Source organism: Pimephales promelas, chromosome 22 (genome assembly GCF_988280905.1).
Source record: "Pimephales promelas chromosome 22, fPimPro1.hap1.1, whole genome shotgun sequence".
Classification (NCBI taxonomy): domain Eukaryota; kingdom Metazoa; phylum Chordata; class Actinopteri; order Cypriniformes; family Leuciscidae; genus Pimephales; species Pimephales promelas.
In genome coordinates this window covers 26146153-26168581 of record NC_142790.1, presented here as the reverse complement: position 1 = coordinate 26168581, position 22429 = coordinate 26146153, and the positions used below count along the sequence as shown (strand labels likewise).

The window sequence follows — 22429 nt, the reverse complement described above, 5'->3', positions numbered from 1 at the left end:
GTTATTAGTCAATTAGGATTTTACCATATGTTTATCGCTTGTATCAGTGGTTGTGCTGTTAACAAGCCAATGGCTAATCAGGATAATTCAGTAATTGTGGCTTTGATCGTAACTTGTCCTGCCATGCAGTGTCCAAATATTCTCTCCACCTTGCCCTCTCTCTCTCTCCTCTCTCTCTCTCCTCATCCTGTCAGTGCACTTGAGTGAAGTCAAATAATATATTTGCCGGGCGTAACAACGCTGCACATTTTTTCCCCCCGTCTTCACTACTTCTTTTTTTCCCCTCCCGCGTTGGAAAATGAATGCTTTACGGGGACAACATTCATCACTGGTTATTTCCCTCTCTTTGTCGGCTGGCAGTAAAAAAGCACTTAAATGCACATCAACAGAATAACAGTCATTTCCATGCATGTTTGCGCACTCGTCGTTCTCATTAGCGGCTGCTCTGTTTCTCCCCCCCCCCCCCGCCCTCGCTCTCTCTCCCTCTCCGTTTTGGTCTCTCGCCCTCTCTCTCTCTTTCTCTACTCCCCCCTCCTTCTGTTAGGGTCCCAGGGGCCCCGCTAGTTTAAAGAGCGCTCTTTACGAGCAAACTGGAGGCCCCGCCGTGTGGCCCCGTGGTGTCGCAGACAGAACACGACGCTGCGCGACACTCGCCCTTCTCCGCTCGTCTCCGCTTGTCGAACAATCAATTTCAGCCTCGCTCCGCCATCGGCCCCCCGTCTACACCCATCAGCTCCACATCCTAAAGCAGAATTACTCAAAGCGGCCGTAGCCACGGAATGAGCTGCATATGCGTGTGTGTGTGTGTGTGTGAGGCACAGCACTTCATTAGGCCCTGGTGTAAAATAGTTATTGTCACACACAAGCACACATACTCAGACATTTAGCTGTATCAGGATTTGGTGGATGCATTTTCTCTATGACCTGTTACCCATCAGCCTCTCGGTTCTTGCGTTTACTGAGAGCATTATAGCTTTACAGGTCATAACAGAGATAATAGAGTTTTATATCAAAGATCTCCGGAAAGAGCACACCTAGAGCAAACCTCGTTTATTGTGCCTGAGATTTCAACTCGTCGTTCTTTAGAATGCTCAGAAGTAGGGATGGATGCGCATGCTGAAGTACAGAAGTTGTGCAACCGCTGACGTGTCCACTAGTGAGTAGGGATGCACCAAAACTACTGATTTTTATCACAAAAATCCTAATAATTAATTTCATGTTATGGCTAATTCTGTGCTATTTTGTAGAAATAAATTAAGAACACTAAAAAAATCAATTTAAATGCTTTAAGTTAGGCATCACAATTTTAAAATTTGCAGTATGAAAAATTAATTGTAATTAAGATCAAACACATTTGACTAAATGAAATCTAATCAAATGTAAAGAAGCATGCAGAATTTTTACATCTATTTTATATATATATATATATATATATATATATATATATATATAATCAACATACTGTATGTTGCTATTATTTTTTATTATTGCATACTTTTTTTACTGATATATTAAGCATCGCTACTAGACTAGTGAGGTAATATAGAATTTTCTCTTTTTTGTATGCATGCTTTATAAATGGTTAATTTATAAATTCTCACCAATGCTGCATTTATTTGATAACAAATAATGTAAAAACAGTTATTTTGTGAAATGAAATATTACAATTTGAAAATAATTGTTTTCTATTTTAATATACTGTGTGTTAAAATGTAATTTATTCCTGTGAATTTTCAGCATCATTACTCCAGTCTTCAGTGTCACATGATCCTTCTGAAATCATTCTAATATGCAGATTTGCTGCTCAAGAAACATTTCTTATTATTACCAATGCTGAAATTATTTAAAAAAAAAAAACATAAGTGTATTTTACTGATCAATTTACTCCATCCTTACTCAATAAAATAATTAGTTTCTATCAAAAACAATCTTACTGACCCCAAACTTTTGAACTGTACTGCACAAAAGAAGATATTTGAGCATGGTTCAACTGTTTTTATTTATACACTGATGTCTTCAACATTATAAGACTCCACTGACGTTCATTGTATGGAAGAAGAAAAAAAAACACAGGCATTTTTTCTTCTTTTGTGTCCCAGAGAAATAAAAATAAAGTATTCGTGTCATCAGGAATGTTTTACGCAAATTCACCTTTGATGACTGTTTAGGTGGTGAATAGATCATAACCATGCCCTATCATGCCATTATCCTTGTCAAGGGTTGAAGGTCAACCAACAGATCAAGGCTGTTGAGATGAGCATCTGTAGATTGATAATATCCTCAAACAATCACATGCATCTCAACCCTGTAACTATTTCCATATGATGTAAGTGTTGTTCTCATTTATAAGGCTGCGCCGGATAAGGAGAGCCACACACCGCTACAGACTCTGAATACTGATTCTTTTGATTAAATCTTCCCTCTTCTTTTACTGTAGGTATATTTGTGCCGTACATACTAGATATCCCTCATAAGATAAGAGTGTATGTTATGGAAGTGTATTCTCACCATGTATCTCAATCATGTCTTGGTTAGCTAGTGGACTTAGTTTTCTACAGTTTTATAAAGAAGCTAGATTTTTACATTTTCAGAAAATTCAGTAGATGGGGTGTTTTATGTGGTTTCCAGGGCATGGAAGGGTTCTAGGGTTTCATGGGAAACATTCTAGGGTGTTCTGGGTGGTTGGTTGCTTTCTTACTTTGTTGATCATTGTGTGCATATCTTCATGTCCACAATTGTTTTGTTTGTTTATTAGAATGTTACTATGCATTGTAGTTGCTAGGATGTTCTGGGTGGTTGTCAGGGCGTTGCTATGATGTTTAAGTGGTTGCCAGGGTGTTGCTAGGGCATTCTGGGTGGTTGCTTTCTTACTCTGTTGATCATTGTGTACATAAAATCTTAATTTCCTAAATTGTTCTGATTGATTGTTAGAATGTAGCTATGATGTTGTTAGGGTTTTCTGGGTGGTTGCCAGGGCGTTGCTAGCCAAGGGTGTTCTAGGTGGTTGCTTTCTTACTATGTTGATCATTGTGTGCATATCTTCATTTCCACAATTGTTCTGATTGTTTGTTTGAATGTTACTATGCATTGCAGTTGCTAGGATGTTCTGGTGGTTGTCAGGGCGTTGCTATGATGTTGTGGGTGGTTGCCAGGGTGTTGCTAGGGCATTCTGGGTGGTTGCTTTCTTACTCTGTTGATCATTGTGTACATAAATTCTTAATTTCCTAAATTGATTGTTAGAATGTAGCTATGCTGTTGTTATGGTTTTCTGGGTGGTTGCCAGGGCGTTGCTAGCCTAGGGTGTTCTAGGTGGTTGCTTTCTTACTATGTTGATCACTGTATGCATTGAATCTTCATTTACACAATTGTTCCTATTGACTGTTAGCATTTTGTTATGCCGTTTCTAGGGTTTTCTGGGTGGTTGCTAGGGAGTTGCTAGGATGTTTTGTGTGGCTGCTAGGGCGTGGCTTGGGTGTTCCGGGTGGGTGTTAGGTAGTTGTATTACTCCATTGATCATTGTACAGTGTGCAAATTTTCACATTTGTTCTGATTTGGTTGGTAGCATGTTGCTATGCAGTTACTAGGGGGGTTTGGGTGGTGGTGACTAGGGCGTTGCTAGGGTGTTCTTCTCCTAGATCATTGAATGCACAGAATCCTCATTTCAGCATTTGTTCTGGTTCATAACATCTTGTTTTGCAGTTGCTAGGATGTTCTGGTTGGTTGCAAGGACATTGTTTTAGTCTGCTGCACATAATCTTCATTTTCACATTTGTTCTAATTGATTATTAGTTGCTTTGGTGTTCTAATCAGTTGCTAGGGTGCACTGAAAGTTTCTATTTGCTTGGTGATTTTCTTATATTATTATATAGATATAATCCCTATTTCCCCTTTTTTCTGATTGGTTGCTAGCAAGTAGCTATGTAGTTTCTAGGGGTTTCTTACTTATTTCATGCATAGAATCCTCATACTAGCACAAAAGTGTAAAGTGTAATGATCTATACTTAGGCTACTTTCAGTTAGTCTGTAGATTAGCGTGCAGCAGCTGAGGTAGTCTAGCGGTTCGGCGCTAATCTGGAATCCGCCGTCGTTAAGGGGCGGAGAAGACTTCTCCCCTGCGGAGCTCGAGGAGGCTGCGAGCGCAGGGAGTTTGATTCCCCGCTCTTGGCTGTAATGAAGTTTGACATTTCGTTTGGAGAGAGCAGCGGCGTGTGCCTGCCCATGCCTTGATTAGCGCTCTCTAATTGACAATAATAAGAAGGAAGTAGTGATTGTGTTCTGCACACTTTTTTCATCATTAATTGCAGCCATTGCCATTGATTACGGACGGGGGTTGCTCACTCGGATGCCGTGTCAAGGGGTAGGAGTGGAGGGAGGGGGGCGTCGTCGGCTTCGTCGCAAAATTACCGTCCGCACCCGCTAGCTCTCGAATTAGCTACTGGGAGAATCAGAAGTTTCTCCTCACGTACGGCTGGAGGAAAAAATTGAGAGCTATTAAGAAATGAGTTAATGCTCTTTGTTCACACCCTCCAATCTTTCTGTGCTCACCCACAGCCCTCGTCTCCAGAACAGTGCTGTAAAGTGCCGTTTCCCGCGGGGACGCTAACGGTCGCTAATCGCAGGTTAGCTGACCACCGTATTTTCTAATGCTACCTGAAGAGTGCTTCCAGCTAAGCTCAGATTAGGCTGTAATGAATTCTGATCCCTTACACACTTCAATTTACCTCAACTTAGACTCTGCATTGAAAAAAATATTTTTCTTCGTTTTTTTTTTAATTTGATTTCCAGTTAAAATTAGGGTTCCTACACAGTTGGAAAAAGTATAGAATAAGCTTCCGGTCTGGAAAAGTTTTGAAAAAAGAAAAATGTATTTCCACACTATTACCCCTATTCAGTTTTCTACATAACATAAATTTAGAAAAAAAAATATTTTTTACGAATAAATGTATCATGCAAGCTGATGATTTCATGGCAAATTGCAAGTGGGTTAAGAAAAATACACTTATATTCAAAATACAGTCTTTGATATCTTAATATCTAATAACTTAATGTTTAATATATATATATATATATATATATATATATATATAGGAAGAGTTCAGATGCAAAAGCCTCTAAGTGCCATTTGAAATTTTCTTCTAAAATGATCATTTTTATCAAGCTTATATATTTAAGTTCAGTAATTTCACTTTGTCATTTACGTGAAATTACTGAACTTGAATATATAAGCTTGATAAAAATGATCATTTTAGAAGAAAATTTCAAATGGCACTTAGAGGCTTTTGCATCTGAACTCTTCATATATATATATATATATATATATATATATTAGGGGTGTAACGGTACATGTATTCGTATTGAACCGTTTCGGTTCGAGGCTTCCGGTTCGGTACGCATGCAAACCGAACGATTGCTTGGACCATTTTTCCTGCCGGCAAAATTCGTGCTGACGCGGCCAACACAACGTTGCGCAACATCCAAATGGCAAGGGTAATGAAAGCAGAAAGAAAACTGCGCTACTTGTTATGTGCTTCACAGATCGTTTATCAGTTCGGATCAGCAACATCTGTGCAGCGCGAGCCGATCTCGATCAAGCAACACTGTTACCACACCGCGCTAAGAGATCCGGTAAAGAAAACATTTGAATTCGCCACTGAGGTAATAACATCGCTGCGAGATCTAGTGAGATGCATTCACATTTCTCCGTTATTAACCGTAGATCTCTATTAGATCAAACAGCGCTGTCATGGAAACCAGGAGAAACATTGTGCCGTGAACTAGTAATACTTTACGTCCACAGACCAGCAACATTCACCATGGATTTAATATAGTAACACTAACTGGAAGCAGTTTGGCTGGAATGGTGAAATGCTTTCAAGTACTTCACACATCTTTTTCCAGCACTTCAAAATTCAAATATTATATAAATAAATATATATTTAAATGTTATTTTTAATGTGATGACCAAAACATTATTCGTTCATCCTTCAAAGATGACCCCTATTTATAAACCTGAAAGTTTCAAGATCTAGGAAAACTCACACTTATTTAAAAATATTTTTTTTCTTTAAACAAATAGGAAATTTCTCTGGCATTTCTTTCTTTTTGCTGTATCGAAAACGTACCGAACCATGACTTTAAAACCGAGGTACGTACCGAACCGTGATTTTTGTGTACCGTTACACCCCTAATATATATATATATATATATATATATGAAGAGTTCAGATGCAAAAGCCTCTAAATGCCATTTGAAATTTTCTTCTAGAATGATCATTTTTATCAAGCTTGTATATTTAAGTTCAGTAATTTCACTTAAATTGCAATGAGGATTACCTATTAATTGTCATTTAAGTGAAATTACTGAACTTGAATAGATAAGCTAAAAAATGACCATTTTAGAAGAAAATTTCAAATGGCATTTAGAGGCTTTTGCATCTGAACTCTTCACATATATATATATATATATAGACTTTAAAACAAGGCAAAATAGCCTTCCAATTAGGAAAGATTTTTTTGCTGTGCACAGTTTGTTATTATTTTCACAGAGTATTTTGCAAAGTTACATTTGTAGCGCTGCAATGGTAGCGGTTACCATGAGGCATTAAATAAACATTATAAGCAAGCAAAAATCTATATATTTAGATTATTTTATACATGTTTTCAGGAAAAGGGGAGATTTTCAGCCATTCAGAGCCAGTCTTATTGTTATGACAGTTGCAGTTAAATATTGTTAAAAATGACCAATTGAACAGTCTAAATTTACAGATCGAGCCCAAGTGCATTTTTACCAATTTAATCATGTTTAATGAAATTAAATGTTTTAAATTATTAAATTAATAATTAAATTATTGTAATTAAATTATTTTCAAGGATATTATCAGTTATTTTATGTTAGATTTTAAATAGATGGGTGTAGATATCGGGGTAGTAATATAGTTTCAGTTTCGGGGTAGCAAAATTCAGTTTTCTCCAGTTCCATGGCATAACACAAAGTACCGTTGCGTTTATAGCCATGTCCCTTGGTATTGTCATCGCCGTATCATGGCGTTTTTTTGATTAGCAACGACTCTGTAAACAGACGTTCAGATGATTCATCTGAGGTCTGGTGTGAGGGACAAGGGCAGCCCTTGACTGTTAACCTCCACCTACACGCACACAATGCCACTGCTGTCACAGCCACTGATGGCCACTCTTCTGTGTGTGTATGTGGGGGAGCTTCTGCATGTGTGTACGTGTGTGAACAGTATTCTCAAGAAGCCCTCTACCCCCAGCTGTCTGCTGTAGCTAATGATTGGTCCCAGGGGGGCTGTTGGGAAGAGGAGTGTAGAAATTGAAACAGACGTTCGCGTCCCTGCCACAACGTGTGTGGCAGCTGGGAGCGCCGCTCTGCCATTCAGTGCGAGGGAGGGTGAGCAGACTTTTAAAGTCATGAATATCAATGGTGAACACAGAGTCAGTGATGAAGCATCAACTGCCAACCTGCCGTGTTTCCAGCGAGTTTATATCACTTTATCTGCTTTGTAGTGGCTAAACGGCACTCATGGTAAACACAGTGATCTCGGGCTAAGACAGAGGCTTTAAGTGGTAGTTCTACACTACCGCACCATTGAGGAATTGGTTTGTTTATATGACTGATAGAAATATTGTTATAATTGACCAATTAAACATTATACATTGACAGAATATACCCCAAGTGCATTTTCACCACCCCACCCCCCTCAAAATTTTTTTATATAAATATTAAATACATTTATTAAAAAATTTATAATGAAATTTAAGTTAGTATCAGTTAAGTTAGCATTATATATGAAGAGTTCAGATGCAAAAGCCTCTAAATGCTATTTGAAATTTTCTTCTTTAATGATTATTTTTTATCAAACTTAATATTTAAGTTCAGTAATTTCACTTAAATAACAATTAATAGGTAATTATCATTGCCATTTAAGTGAAATCACTGAACTTAAATATACAAGCTTGATAAAAATGATCATTCTAGAAGAAAATTTCAAATGGCACTTAGAGGCTTTTGCATCTGAACTCTTGATATATATATATATATATATATATATATATATATATATATGTAATGTATATATGTATATATATTACACTTTTTATAAATAGTATAAAACTAATAAAAATACATAAAAAATACATCACCAAAGGTGATTATTAAGGTGAAAAAGAAAGGTCATTCACTCTTAAAAAATGCTGGGTTGTTTCAACCCAAAATTTGGGTCAAGTATGGACAAACCCAAATGTTGGGTTAAAAATGTAATTAAAAAATTTTAACCCAACTTTAACTTTCATTTTCAACTGTAAATTTTTTAATGACATTTTTAACCCAACATTTGGGTTTGTCCATATTTGACCCAAATTTTGGGTTGAAACAACCCAGCATTTTTTAGAGTCTAGCTACACTTTCCAATAGGATGGAATTAACGTATTAATTTCATCCTATAATCCTGACTTTTGAATTTAAAAAAGCTCATGGACATCTCATGCGTCATCTACCATTTACAAATCCATTTATGCATTTACACACCGCAGTGACATTATCATTAGGACGAATCTTTCTTGCGTATCTTTGATAAAGATAAAGCAACAATATTGATTGAGAATTATCGTAATTGTGTAACGGGGCTAATTGTTAAACCCTCTAATTTGTCTCTTGCCTTGTGTAATTAAGCTCAAATCCCACAGTGCATTTGAGTAATCCTCCGCTTCATCATTTATTCATTATCAAGCTGTTCTTATTAAACACCTCAATCATAATTATTAACCACGTCTTATCAATAAAACTACAAATTGCATCGGTTCACCAGATGAAACTGCAGCAGCGCAGAAGTGTAGGAGGAAAACTAAAGTGTTAAAGGTAGCATTAGCTACACGCTAAACTCATCTGTGCCTACGGCGGATTGGGTGTCTGTAGTTTATCCTCCTGTACCCCCTGCGCGCCTCCATCTCTCTCTCTTTAAAGAGCACGCTAGCCTCCAGATCCCTCAAGGTAAACCCCCAAATTACGCCTAATGTTCTACACAGGCTAATGGTTGTCAGTGCCATTAGAATATGCGTTATTTGGCTCCGCGGGTTTCAGACACTCCCAGACCCGACCGTTGCCGCGCACACACACACACACATTTACACGCGCACACACTTTTATGCACCCCAGGCCTGTGGAGATGAATGGAGTTTGCAACACTACAATGAGCTTTTGATGCCAAGACAATGGAGGAGGCTGCCCACATCTGACACACTGTGTGTGCGAGTGTGTTTCTGAGGGCCGCTAACAATATGGGGTCCACTTTGCCGGGCCCTTCTGCCCCTGGGCTGGTCGGGGGGTTGTGGGTAATAGTGTCCCGAGGGCGCCCAGAAATGATGTGGAAGTGTCATGAAGCTCAGAAAGATGGCCGTGGCTTGCCCACTGACACCCCCTGTTCTCACCGCGTCACAGAAACACACTGGCGTGGAGCGGCAGGTTAATATCACTTATATAAAATCACCTTACACCCGAAACCCAACCTCTCTTGTGCTTGGATGCTCGTGTGGCCTCTCCCATTACAGCCGCGGTCCTCGGGCAAGACCGAATCATCATTTGTTACTCACGCGCACGTCCCCCTTCTCGTCAAGCTAATAGAGGTGAAACGGAGGTGTGCTACATCTCTTGTTGTTCTCTGGGGTTGTGGATCTTCACTTGTCCTGTAAAATGTGGTGGAACCAGGGTCCAAAATTAATGAGAAATCGGCAATTGACCCGTAATCTGTTGAGGATTTTGATCATTTTTTTCTAGAAAGCCAGAGCTTTTAGTTTTTTTTTATTATTGTTTTGTATTGATGTCTTTCTTGATTGTACTATATGTATGTACACACAATATTATATTATATAATACAATAATTATTATATTATTATATTGATTATTATTATTATTTTATTTTTATATTGAATATTACTAATGTTTTTATTATTGTTATAATATATGGGGCCCTATTTTAACTAAGTGTCAAGCTCGAAGCACAAGTAACTGTGGGCGGGTCTTGGGCGCTGTTGCTATTTTACCGGCGGGATAAATGACTCTTGCGCCCGACGCAAGTTTAAAAGGGGTTGGTCTGAAATAGCTTCATTATTCATAGGTGTTTTTTGGGCGTAACGTGAAATAAACTAATCAGAGCGTCATCCAACATATCCTTTAAGAGCAGGTGCATGTTGCATTGTTATTATTAGGGCGGATTTACCAGGAGCGTTCACAGCCGAGGAGACAGACTTCTTTTCAGGGCAGTGAAAGACAGAGATGTGACGTTGTATGGGTTGTAATTTGCTCTGGATGAATATTGTTGGTGTTACAGGGCTTGAATTTTGACGATTGCTCATATTGAGCATACTTTTACTAATTCCCGCAGATTTTGTGCTCACAGCCAAGTATATTGGCTATATAAAACAGTATAATGTATCTGTGCGTCAAGTCTTAAAGTGACAGCAGCCTAATATACTGGCTGCCAAATTATGATATAATATAAAAAATATCTATAGGGCAGTAATATAAAAAATAATTGTGGCCAGTGAAAATGCCAAAACTTTGGAAAACCACTAGCCACAGTGGCTGGTGAGCAAAAAAGTTGCTCTAAAGTTGCTCTGTTGACTAAACTATATGTCTGTTTTCCTTCCTCCAGCCAATGGGATGACAGATCCTCTCAGCTCCGCCCCTGGCATGAGCAGCGCCACCAGTCCCAAACTTGAGCCTCCGCCGTCACCTCATGCCAACCGTAAGAAACACAGGCGGAAAAAGAGCACGGGCATCACCAAACCAGACGGGCTTTCTGCAGGAAATGAAGGTAAAGGGACGCAAAACATGACCTGTCCCGTTGGTTGGTTCACAAAACAACATAAACAGCAGTAGCGCTTTTAGTAGGTTTGCTTTGCTGACCGAGTGCTCGTTTTAGTGAAAAAAAAATCATTTAATCCTTTTCTGAATTAGAAAACACTGCGATTTGATCCATTGTCCTGTGCCATGTGTGCAACAAAGATGATGTGTTATGAACACGCTGCCACTTTGGTTTTATTGCCCGTCCCAATGACAAATACAGTCTCCTAATTGGTTGTTATTGAGGAAACAAAAGCACATCCCTCAGGCTATTCTGTTGCCAATAGGCAAAATCCATCAACTAGATGGACGCTGTCCATCAATGACTATGCCACTGCTGCTTCCTAATAAACTTGTCGTTTGTTTTGGAAAATCATTTTATCAGCCAATGTGCGACTTTGACATCACACAAAGACCATGATCAAGCACTTGTAGGTGGTTTTGAACCATCCATTTTTATCGATTTTTCCAGACAGAAGCTAGTTTAGCTTATTCTAAACGTCACCAGAATCAAGTTTAATTGTGTTTTTACGCCTCAAATGATCCAGCTTCACTACTGTGACTATTTTATTGGTTTTAAATGTGTATGAACGACATTGCAAGCTCAAGGGATCACAGACATGGTCATTTGAGTTAAAGACGTTCTTAGCGTTCGTTCTGTCTCATTACATGCGGTCTAATTGTCAGTTCCTCAAGAATATGAGGTCTAACCTTTGATTTGCTTGAGCTTTACTTGGTCATCTGGCAGAATAACAGAGGCGGATTGTGTGTGCGGACAGAATTCGGTGGGAACTTCCATCATGAACATCGGCGTCTTTGCGCCGCTTCAGTCTGAAAGGTTCTATTAGTGTGCGCTTGTCTGCTCTAGTGAGTGCATGCAGAATACAGACATATTGCTTAAGTATGACAATCACTCATATGGAGCAAGTAGTATCTACTGAAGGCAGAGGAGTAGGAGGGGTGGTAAAGGGGGAGCTTGGATCCTTGAATAAATTGCTATCAGTTTATCTCATTTACGGGGCAATCAAAAGCGCCGAATGCTGGCAGAAATCGAATTTTAGCTGTTGTGAAGCATCATAAATCAAATGTGCTGTCGCTCTCTAAGAAGGTGAGGCAACTTTTTTTGTGCTTTGCTTCGTGAGCGAACGTCTCTGGGAAGATATTTACAGCTCTGATTCACAAATGGTCTTAGGCGGTTGATGGTTTCACGTATACATCTACAATTAGACAACTAAACGAATTGTTGAGGGCAAAAAGTGTGCTTGCTGGGAGCATTGAGAAAGCTCATAGTGAATCAGTTCATTTCAGATCACTGATTCTTCTGAATGAATCCATTTGATTCAAGCAGGCCGTGCCCATTTAAACCGTTCAGACCCTGAAGTTTAATCCAACAGCAAACAGGCCTTTAATTCCTCTGCATTTGAACAGCTTCAGTGGAGCATCTCCTCCATTCCTGCTGGATGTACAGCGGTATAATGAACATCTCAGGTGCTTACAAGATGATCCAGGGTTCCCACTGAGTCGACTGACAGGAGCTTTAATGCCTTTCTTTGTAACTGCACCTTTATCTTCACTCATGTACAGTTAAAAGATCTGCTCTGCTAGTCTGATCTTGATTAATCTGGGCTATTTTCCTCCAGTCTATCCATGCACTCTTTACAGATCTATTTATTTCTTAAATGTACTTGCTCTACAGAACTTTTTGTCTTGTATAGTAAATATAACATCAAATTATACTGTATTGAATGCGTTATAGTGTGCTGTTTAAAATGTACGTCACAAATTGTGCACTTTCTGAATAATAATTCAACTTTTTAAATAAGCCGTAGCTTAACATATATTATAGTTATTTAAATTGTAAATTTAATCTAATGTATTATTAGTAGTAGTATAACAGTAGTATGTTATTGTTGTGGTTGTTATTATTAGTTATTTAAAAAATATATAAAAAATAAAAATATATAACAATTACATTTAAACATTTTAAATACGAAATATTACATTTTATTTATTATTATTAATATATTATTGATAATAAAATGAATAGTAGTTGTTGTTGTTATATTATTTGGTTTATATATATATATATATATATATATATATATATATATATTTAAAATTATTTATTGTATATGAAAGATTTAAATATAGTATTATTATTAATAATAAAAATAATAGTAACTATTATTGTTCTTATTTGGTTTATATATAATCATGTTTGTATATATATATATATATATGTATGTATAATAATAATTACATTTTTAAATATTTAAATTGCATTTAATTTATTATTATTGTTATTATTATGGTTTTACTCGTGTAGTCTAATGATCATTTAGTTACTATTGTGGCAGAAAATAAAATAAAATATAATTTCTACTTATCGATTATTAAAAATCAAATGTGAATAATCACTAAAGGTCATAAAAAATATCAGACAATCTCTGATTACAGCTAATTAAGGCCGAATCAGTTTCTCAATCTAAATACAAAGATCAATAGTTGTAACTTTCAAGCCGTTTTTATACTAATATAACGATGTGCATGTGGCATTACTAGTTTTGATCCTGCGGTCTGATTAATACACTTGCCCGGTTTGCAGACAGCCAGCAGCGGGTGAAGCTTCATGTGTTTTTTAGACTGGTGCTGCTGGTTTCTCGTACCCCAGTGTCTCTGATACACCTTTTAAAGAAGATAAAATGTGATTGCACAAATATATTTGTACATTCATGCGCATCAGGTCATTGTTGGAGTGTTTCTGTCTGCATTTACCTTCAGTTCATTGTTTGAAGTGTGTGTGTATATAGGGGGTGTTTTTGTTTACACTGTGTGTGCGCCTGATGGAGACGGTGAATGCGTTCTCGCCTCCTCAGTGTTTGTCCCGTATCCCCCCAGGCCCGTGTCAGTAATGGGCGCGTGCTGATTGCTCTAATACAGGTTAGGAATATTGCCTTTAATGATGTGTAAAATGAGCAAACGCCACTGCTGACATTTACAGATGGCACAGGCAGGTCTGGTTCCTCCCAGCTGCCCGTTAATTCTTACACACCAGCTAGCATCTCTATAGGCCCAGTCCTGTTTAGTGTACTAGCTCACATGTGTTGGATTCAAGGTTTCTGAGTTTTTAGAGCCACACACACACCTTGACTTAAACCCCTCGCGGCTTTGTGTCGGCGCTGATTTGATGGATCTGTGGTCGCGTGGCGGAGAGCTCTGACAGAATAGCAATCGGGTCACACTGGCAGGTCCAGATGTGGTACCGGAGCAGGCGTGTGACCCAGAGGGTGTTTGGAGTAGAAGCATCTGCCTCGATTAGACACGATGCACTTGAGTAAATGTTGTGACTTCGTTTTCCTTTCCTTCTTTCTCTTTCTCTCTCTGTGCTAATTTGCTTTAAAGGGGTGGTTTAAATTGTGTGTAATGTTGCTGTTGGTGCAAAGTTGCAGCGCTGAAAGTTCAGTGTAAGCAGAGATATCGTCCTTTAAAAATCAGGAAGTATATTGCCTACAAAAACGACTCGATTGGAACTACAGCTGGGTTTTAGACGTCACTAACCAATACATTTGCATCAACCCTCCCTACGAAAAATGCGAGAAAGGGCATGCGCATATTTCTGCGGCACGTCGAGTGTGTTGTGTTCAGCTGTCAGGTCTTCTGTGTTCGGGCTTCTCACGGACGCTGTACTTCGTCAACAATGGATACAATTTATGTTTGATTATGTTCCTGAAAATGACGATTGTAATTTAGCTCTCTGTGCTGCGCATTTTACGGAAGACAGCTTCCAGAATCTCCACAAATTCAACGCCGGATTCAACAAGAAACTGTTACTAAAACATGAAGCAGTTCCGACTTTAAAACCAGAGGCAGCAGTTGTTGGGCCACAACCTGTAAGTAGGCTAAATCATTTTAAATGTATTTGCGTGTATAATTTCAGACGTAATGTTTTAGTTTTATCAAATGCCAGCGCTGGCTTTATAGCCACTTAGTTATGCAATTTTGTGTCTACGACAAACGCATACAAACATTTTGGACCTGAATTTGTATATGTACTATTTTTGTAAATGTGTTATATACTTTATGACGTTATTTTTCGATTTGATCAAGAACGTAAACCAGTGCCAAGTTCAACGCTGCTTGTTTTTATATAGTAGCCGGTCAGTAATGCTATTGTGTAAAACAAATGTGTATAAAGTTTTAAAAATATATAGGTAAATTACCATTCAGAACCGTTTTGTAAGAGCCGTGTGTGGTGAGGTTCTGCTTGCCTCTCTTCATCGCCGCTTTCTGGGACATGAACACATATGCAACTTCGCCCGTAAAGGTAAAATGGGCATTAAGTATCCGGACAACGTGCGCTATACATTTTAGCCAATCACAACACACCGGCCCAAACTAACCAATTGGAGCCCACTGCCTGTTTCTGAGGGAGTGGTTTCATAGACTCAGGAAGTCAACTGGTCGTTCAAATGACAGAGGCTTACAATAAAGGTGAAATTTATGAAAAATAAGACTTTTAAAAAAAGAAAACACGAATACATGTTATTTTGCACCCCATAAACACAATCATGAAAAGAAAAAAGCATTAACCACTCCTTTTAAAAAAAAATCAGGTTGAAATGCATCTCAACTTAAAGGCCAAAATAGACTTAGTGTCCCAATATGTGTTACTGGTCTTATTGTGCATGATTTACAGATTTACAGTACACATCACTTAAAACAAGAAAAAAAAAAAGTATTTTAAATAAATGCTGTATTTTTTTACTTTCTATTCATCAAAGAATCCTGAAAAATGTATTACGTTTTTTTTTTTTTTTTTCTTATTCTTGAGCAGCAAATCTGCATATTAGAATGATTTCTCAAGGATCATGTGATACTGAATACTGGAGTAATGATGCTAAAAATTCAGCTTTGATCACAGGAATAAATTACTTTTTAAAACGCATTGAAATAGAAAACGGTTATTTTAAATCGTAATAATATTTCTGGGTTTACTGTATTTTTGATCATATAAATGCAGCCTTGTTGAGCCATACGAGGTTGCTTTATAAATATATATATATTTAAATCTTACCAACTCCAAACCCAGAAGAAAGAATAGAAACTTGAATGAACGATTGCAAGGGCCGGGAGAAAGACTGTGGTTTTAGATGTTGTTATCTTTCTTTTATTGTAGCGTATTAATTAAGGTAAGTTGTTTCTGCCCTCTTTGCCTCCAGTCCCTCAGATTGGATTTTAACTGGATGTAGTCAGGCAGAACCTGCTCGGCTCCGTCTCATTACTGCTAATTTCTGAGCACCAGTGGCTGATTGGGAGCTTGTGTTATTGCACATTTTATATCAACAGACCAGAGTCTGATGGTAATTTTTGAGATAATATGCTTTCTTATTTCCTATAGTGCAGTTTCCTATTCTCTTGGACCTACACCACCAGTCGTATGTTTGAGACACGCATACAAATACTTTACTATGACTAATTTTCTGATTTTTAAATTAAAGTCAAGTCATGAATACAGTGAAATAACACATATGAAAGTATGGGAACAACAAATTAATATTAAATAAATTAAAATGAATCCAAGGTTTGGTGTGTTGTGTTCAGAGATGCTCTTCTTGTTGGTGCCAGACCAGCCCATCTTAAGCTAACATTTTGATTGGTTGATTTGCTCTTGAGACACAACAATTCTTTAAATTCATTTGACATCAGGTGATTTTCCTTTTGACTGCAATGAACTACTGTTGATTCAGACAGCATTTTGGAGCATCATAAATGAGTTTAAATACTATGCTAGTTAAAGGGATACTCCACTTTTTTTGGAAATAGGCTCATTTTACAACTCCCCCAGAGTTAAACAGTCGGGTTTTACCATTTTCAAATTCATTCAGATGATTTTCTGATATTTAGAAGAATATCAGTAATCAGACAGTTTCTGGTCTCATTGACTTCCATAGTAGGAAAAAAATATACTATGGAAGTCAATGAGACCAGAAACTGTCTGGTTTCTGATATTTTTCTAAATATCAGAAAATCGTCTGAATGGATTCAAAAACGGTAAAACCCAATTGTTTAACTCTGGGGGAGTGGTAAAATGAGCCTATTTCCAAAAAAAGTGGAGTATCCCTTTAAGACAACATGTGTTTTTACATTGCTTCAACTCATCAAAATAAGTTAAGTAATTTTCAACTTTTGTTCATGTTATACAAGATTCAACTAATTTAGTTTAATGCCATTTAAATGACTTATTTTTTTTACCAGCCACACTGAGTATCTCATAACTCAAATTATCTGCCTTGTTTTTGAGAATAAACTTTCACACTCCTTTTTATCATAGAATTTAACAATTACTGTAATTTTGTGCTGCTCAACAACTAAAGGACAAAAATTATTTAGCTTAGCTTTTATTTTCTGTGGTTTCAAACATCAGAAACAGATTTTTTCTCTTTATTATAATTCCACATTGAAATTACCTGTTGTAATGGCTAATTTATCAGATGGCCAGCCAACAGAGTAATTGTTTGTGTTCGGATGCAGAGGTGTATAATCATTGGACAGTGGAATGCAAGATAATTGTTTTGCTGTTCATAATAGCAGACAGGAGAGAAACTATATCACAACAGCCATGATGTTACCCAAATACACTAAATATGTAATAATGATGTTTGTACAATTTGTTCGTTACTAAAAATGAAATGCGTTCCCTTATTTTGACCACTCTTAGAAAAAAAAAAGGTTTTATCCATTATTGGTTCTATGTATGAAGTGCCTGACAGACCCCTTTAATGTTCTTTATAAAACCTTTCTTTTAAGACCTCCTAAATGAATTCTAGCGACCTTTGTTGGACATATTTATCCACATTGTGTATCCAGGCTTACGCTTGTGCTTCGTTTCCAGCAAAAAGAAGCATGAAATGTAAACAAAGAAGAGAGATCAACTGGGGCGACGGACCTTCACCCTTTAGTCCTTGATTTAGACACAAAGCTGCTGGCTCCGTATTGATCCCTGACCTGGAGTCAAGTCCCGTGAATAAATCGGGTAATTGAGGAGGGTGTCAAACTAATTGGATTGTTGCCATCCGCTTGAGGCCAAGTTCTCCGCTGAAGTGAACGGGAGTCTTTTACAATGATACGCATGCGTTGAGCGGATCGGTTCAAGCCTTCATATGGAGATTATTGATTGGAGATGAGAGTAGACGGAGATCTATATGCTTCACATTCAAGATGAACCGCTGCCTTAAAACCCCATTCATCATTTCATTTGAATTTAAAGTTGTGCGCGTAGTTTTTATGCAAGCGTGAGCGGTATGATGGTAGAAATGTGTCATCTGGTCAAAATTTTATGCACTGTAAAAAAATATTTTCATGATTTGTAATCACAACATTTTTTCTTTTGTTAATCAACTTAAATAATGTATGTAGTTCAGATAACATCATATTTTGAGTTTGTGATGCTTAAATAAATCTCCTTCATTGTATTAACTCAATTATTCCAGTTCAATGAGCTTAAAATTTTATTGCAACCAGGTTACTTCATTTTTTTTAAGTTAAACCAACAATTTTTTTTTACAGTGTGGTAGATATATTAGATACAGTGCGGGACATGCCTCAATGTACCATTCAACAATAATTTGTAATGAATAATCCCATTTATCCCATTAGTTTATGTCTGTTAAGTTCCAATAAAATAAAATAAAGTAGCTTTCATTTATAATTGATTTAATTCATTGGATCATCAAAAATAGACATTGTAAAAATATGTTCATGATTTGTGATCACAACATTTTTTCTTTGTCAAATCAACTTAGATCATTTATGTAGTTCAGATAACATGCATATTTTGAGTTTCTGATGATTAAATCAATCTCCTTTTTCCTCTTAACTCAATTTTTCCATTTCAAAGTACTTAAAATTTTAAGGCAACCAGGTCACTTATTTTAAGTTATTTTAAGTTAAACCAGTGTAATATTACTACAGTGTAATAATAATAATAAAAGAATACTTGTTGAAACATGTATAAAAACATTGATTTTTCAGATTATATTATTATAGCTAACCCTGTTATATATATATATCACATTGTATGGAAAGATTTAAATTAACAAAGAAAGAAAAAAAAATAACAGGGTTGGCACATGACCTTGATAATTCATGATAATTTCTCTAAAAATGAGACCTCAATAATGTGTTAATGATCATTGACGGTGGGCGTCAATAAATGGTGTTATTTTGTGCATTTTAATGCTAATAAACGCTAATAAACCTTTATCCTGTAAAACTACTGCAGTGATTGAGTCTGTGAACTTGTTTTCGCCTCATCGGCCGGAATACTCGCGTGTGTAATCATCGTCACGTACACATCAAAGTGATCATGCTTTTGAAATGAATGTTGAGCAAATTGCAGAAATGATGGTCTGTTTTTCACCTCGCGCCCCTCATTTGAGCTCGGTGGAAACTTTGCAGTACCTCGCGTGTGCTTTTGCGATGTGGAAATTACTGTGACCAGAATGATTAACCCACATTATATTCTATTTAGGCAGCTGCAATAATAATGAGTCTTCCCTGGTAATGAGATAAGTACTCTAATGGATGTATTTACCTTTTTAATCACTTGGATTTTACGATGCTGATGAACAACAGCAACTGACACTAATCGCAGATACCCATAATGCACCTTGGATATTGGCCATTTAAATGTTTGTGTTTGCAGCCTTCATTGAAGAAATAATGGCATATGCATGATATCTAGGATTCAGGATGTTTTTTTTTTCTTTTTCTTTAATCTACAATTAAATTTGAATAATTTAATGTTCTTATGTTTGATTTGAATTATTGATTTATTTTTTAAAAATATGTATTTACTTTTTTTTCTATTAATATATGAAGAGTTCAGATGCAAAAGCCTCTAAATGCCATTTGAAATTTTCTTCTTTAATGATGATTTTTATCAAACTTGTATATTTAAGTTCAGTAATTTCACTTAAATCATTGCCATTTAAGTGAAATTACTGAACTTAAATATACAAGTTTGATAAAAAATCCTCATTAAAGAAGAAAATTTCAAATGGCACTTAGAGGCTTTTGCATCTGAACTCTTCATATATAATTATATTAGGGCTGTCAAAATTCAAATTAAATTTTTCAAGTTTAAGGCGTTACAAATATTTAACATCCATTTTTTATACGTACTTTAGTTAGCGTTACATTATATAAACAGGCTCTTATTCATGAAAATGCTTAAAAATCATTTAAGCACAATAAGACACTAAAGAGAACGCCAAAAGTCGAGTATCCTCACAAGCACAGTCTTAAATGTGTTAAATAAAGTCTTAGTGTTAATAATTATTAATTATGTTCAGATAATTGTGTAATGAAGTTGTGTTTCATATCATTGTGGACCCACAAATCTTTTGCACAGAAACGTTTGTCGTTTACAGAACTGATCACGGTGTATAACCCATCTCACATTTGGTGTGTTTCAGAGCAAGAAGAGTCCTTTGAGTTCATCATCGTGTCCTTGACGGGTCAGATGTGGCACTTTGAGGCTTCCACGTTTGAGGAGAGAGAACTGTGGGTGCAGGCCATTGAGAGCCAGATATTTGCCAGTCTGCAGTGCTGTGAGAGCAGCAAGAACAAGGTAAGACGCTATTATGGTATTATGAACACTCAAACAAACCCCTCTGCTCTTTCCTCATTGTAATATCTGAATTGTTATGGCACGTAGTCTCGATTAGGAAGCCAGAGCGATGCGTTGACCATCCAGTCCATCAGGAACGTGAGGGGAAACAGCTTCTGTGCAGACTGTGACGCCCCCAGTGAGTGAGACATTTCTGAACGTGAAGCTAGTCTCATTTCATTAGATATTTGCCGTAATGTGATAAACTACATTAAACTAAAAGTATTAAAAATAATTATAATCTTTTGGCGGTTTTGGATAGTTTTACTTACATTTGTACAAAACCCCAGTCCGGGATATGGAGTAGTTCACTCAAAAATGAAAATTTCCTGATTATTTATTCTCCCCAAGATTTATATTTCTTTCTTTTCACAGCTGAAGAGAAATTTAGGTTTTGGAGGGAAACGTTCCTGGATCTTTTTTTTTTTTTTTTTTTTTTTTTTTTTTTTGATGTAGGCAGCAAGAACTGCCCCATTGTTTACAACTGAGTTTACATCCAGGATACACAAGCTGTCCATTTTAAAACTGAAACAAATACTAATATACATCAACGACAATTTGTTCAGGGCAGCGTTCCTTCTCCACACTTCCTGCTGCCTACGTCACCTTCCCAACGTGCATACGTCATTCGAGAGGTCGTGAACTCAAACATCTCATGAGTACGCTATGCACCAGTTGGGCTACAGTGAACATTTGTAGTTACTAGTTTAAAAAGTATATGTTTTTTGGTCCCACTTTATATTAAGTGGCTTTAAGTACTATGCACTTACATTGAAATTAATAATTTGATACAGTGGGCTTACATGTATATTTTGAAAATACTTGCATGTATTTACAGCTATAATTAATTTATGTTATTACATTTCCCTACCCATACCACCACACCTGACCCTAACCTTACCTGTATCAGATCTCAATAGAAGCAAAAGTGTTTTACAATACAACCTGAACACAATAAGTACATTGTACTTATTTTTCGATGTAAGTACATAGTACTTAAAGCCACTTAATTTAAAGTGGGACCGTTTTTTTTTTTTTTCTGAAAATAACTGATTGTTTCGCTAGAGAAGACATTTAATCATCGACCGGGGTTGTTTGGAGCCCTTTAAAGCTGCTTAAATATGCATTTTGGTCTACATTGAGCACCATTCACTTGTATTAGATGGAGAAAATCCTGGAATGTTTTCCTCCAAAACCTTAATTTCTGTTCGGCTGAGGAAAGAAAGTCATATACGTCTCGGGTGGCCTTGGGGTGAGTATATAATCAGGAAATATTCATCGTTTGGTCAACTATTCCTTAAAGGTTGGCATAGTCATTGTTGAAAATGACCCATATCCGACCTTGAAATGTGTACAATGTTGATTTGGTATGGTACACTGAAGTGTATTGTCTCTGACCCTCAGATCCAGACTGGGCTAGTCTGAACCTCGGCGCTCTGATCTGTATCGAGTGCTCCGGGATGCACAGGAACCTGGGTACACATCTGTCCCGTGTACGGTCTCTGGACCTGGACGACTGGCCGGTGGAACTCAGCATGGTGATGACTGCCATCGGGAATGCCATGGCCAACAGCGTATGGGAGGGCTGTGTGGAGGAATACACCAAACCCGGGGTAGACAGCACCAGGTGGGTTAGCCTTGAGAACTAGTCAACAAAATCATCATGACCAGATTCTTTTGTCCCAGGCACCATGAATTCAAGCCACAACTCTGATTATAATAGATTATAAAGTTTGTTAATTGTCAAATTATTTCTGTTTTGTGTTATTAGCCAGGTTTCCATCCAGTTTGCTAGCTTGTATTGCCCCAAAAAAAAGAAGCTTTAAAGGAACACTCCGACTTTTTGGGACTTTAGCCTATTCACCTTACCCCCCAGAGTTAGATAAGTCCATACATACCTTT

The 22429-nt window shown here is 37.1% G+C and overlaps 1 protein-coding gene across 2 annotated transcripts in view; it reads left to right on the top strand.

The window, feature by feature from the left end:
• agap3 (ArfGAP with GTPase domain, ankyrin repeat and PH domain 3) overlaps window positions 1-22429 on the top strand; it is a 159395-nt gene that overhangs the window by 116753 nt on the left and 20213 nt on the right. For both annotated transcript variants that reach the window (XM_089125926.1, XM_039684691.2), the window contains exons 13-16: window positions 10667-10828; window positions 20334-20488; window positions 20576-20666; window positions 21932-22154. In XM_089125926.1, coding sequence (XP_088982052.1) covers window positions 10667-10828; window positions 20334-20488; window positions 20576-20666; window positions 21932-22154 — 631 coding nt within the window. The remainder of the gene's footprint in view (window positions 1-10666; window positions 10829-20333; window positions 20489-20575; window positions 20667-21931; window positions 22155-22429) is intronic.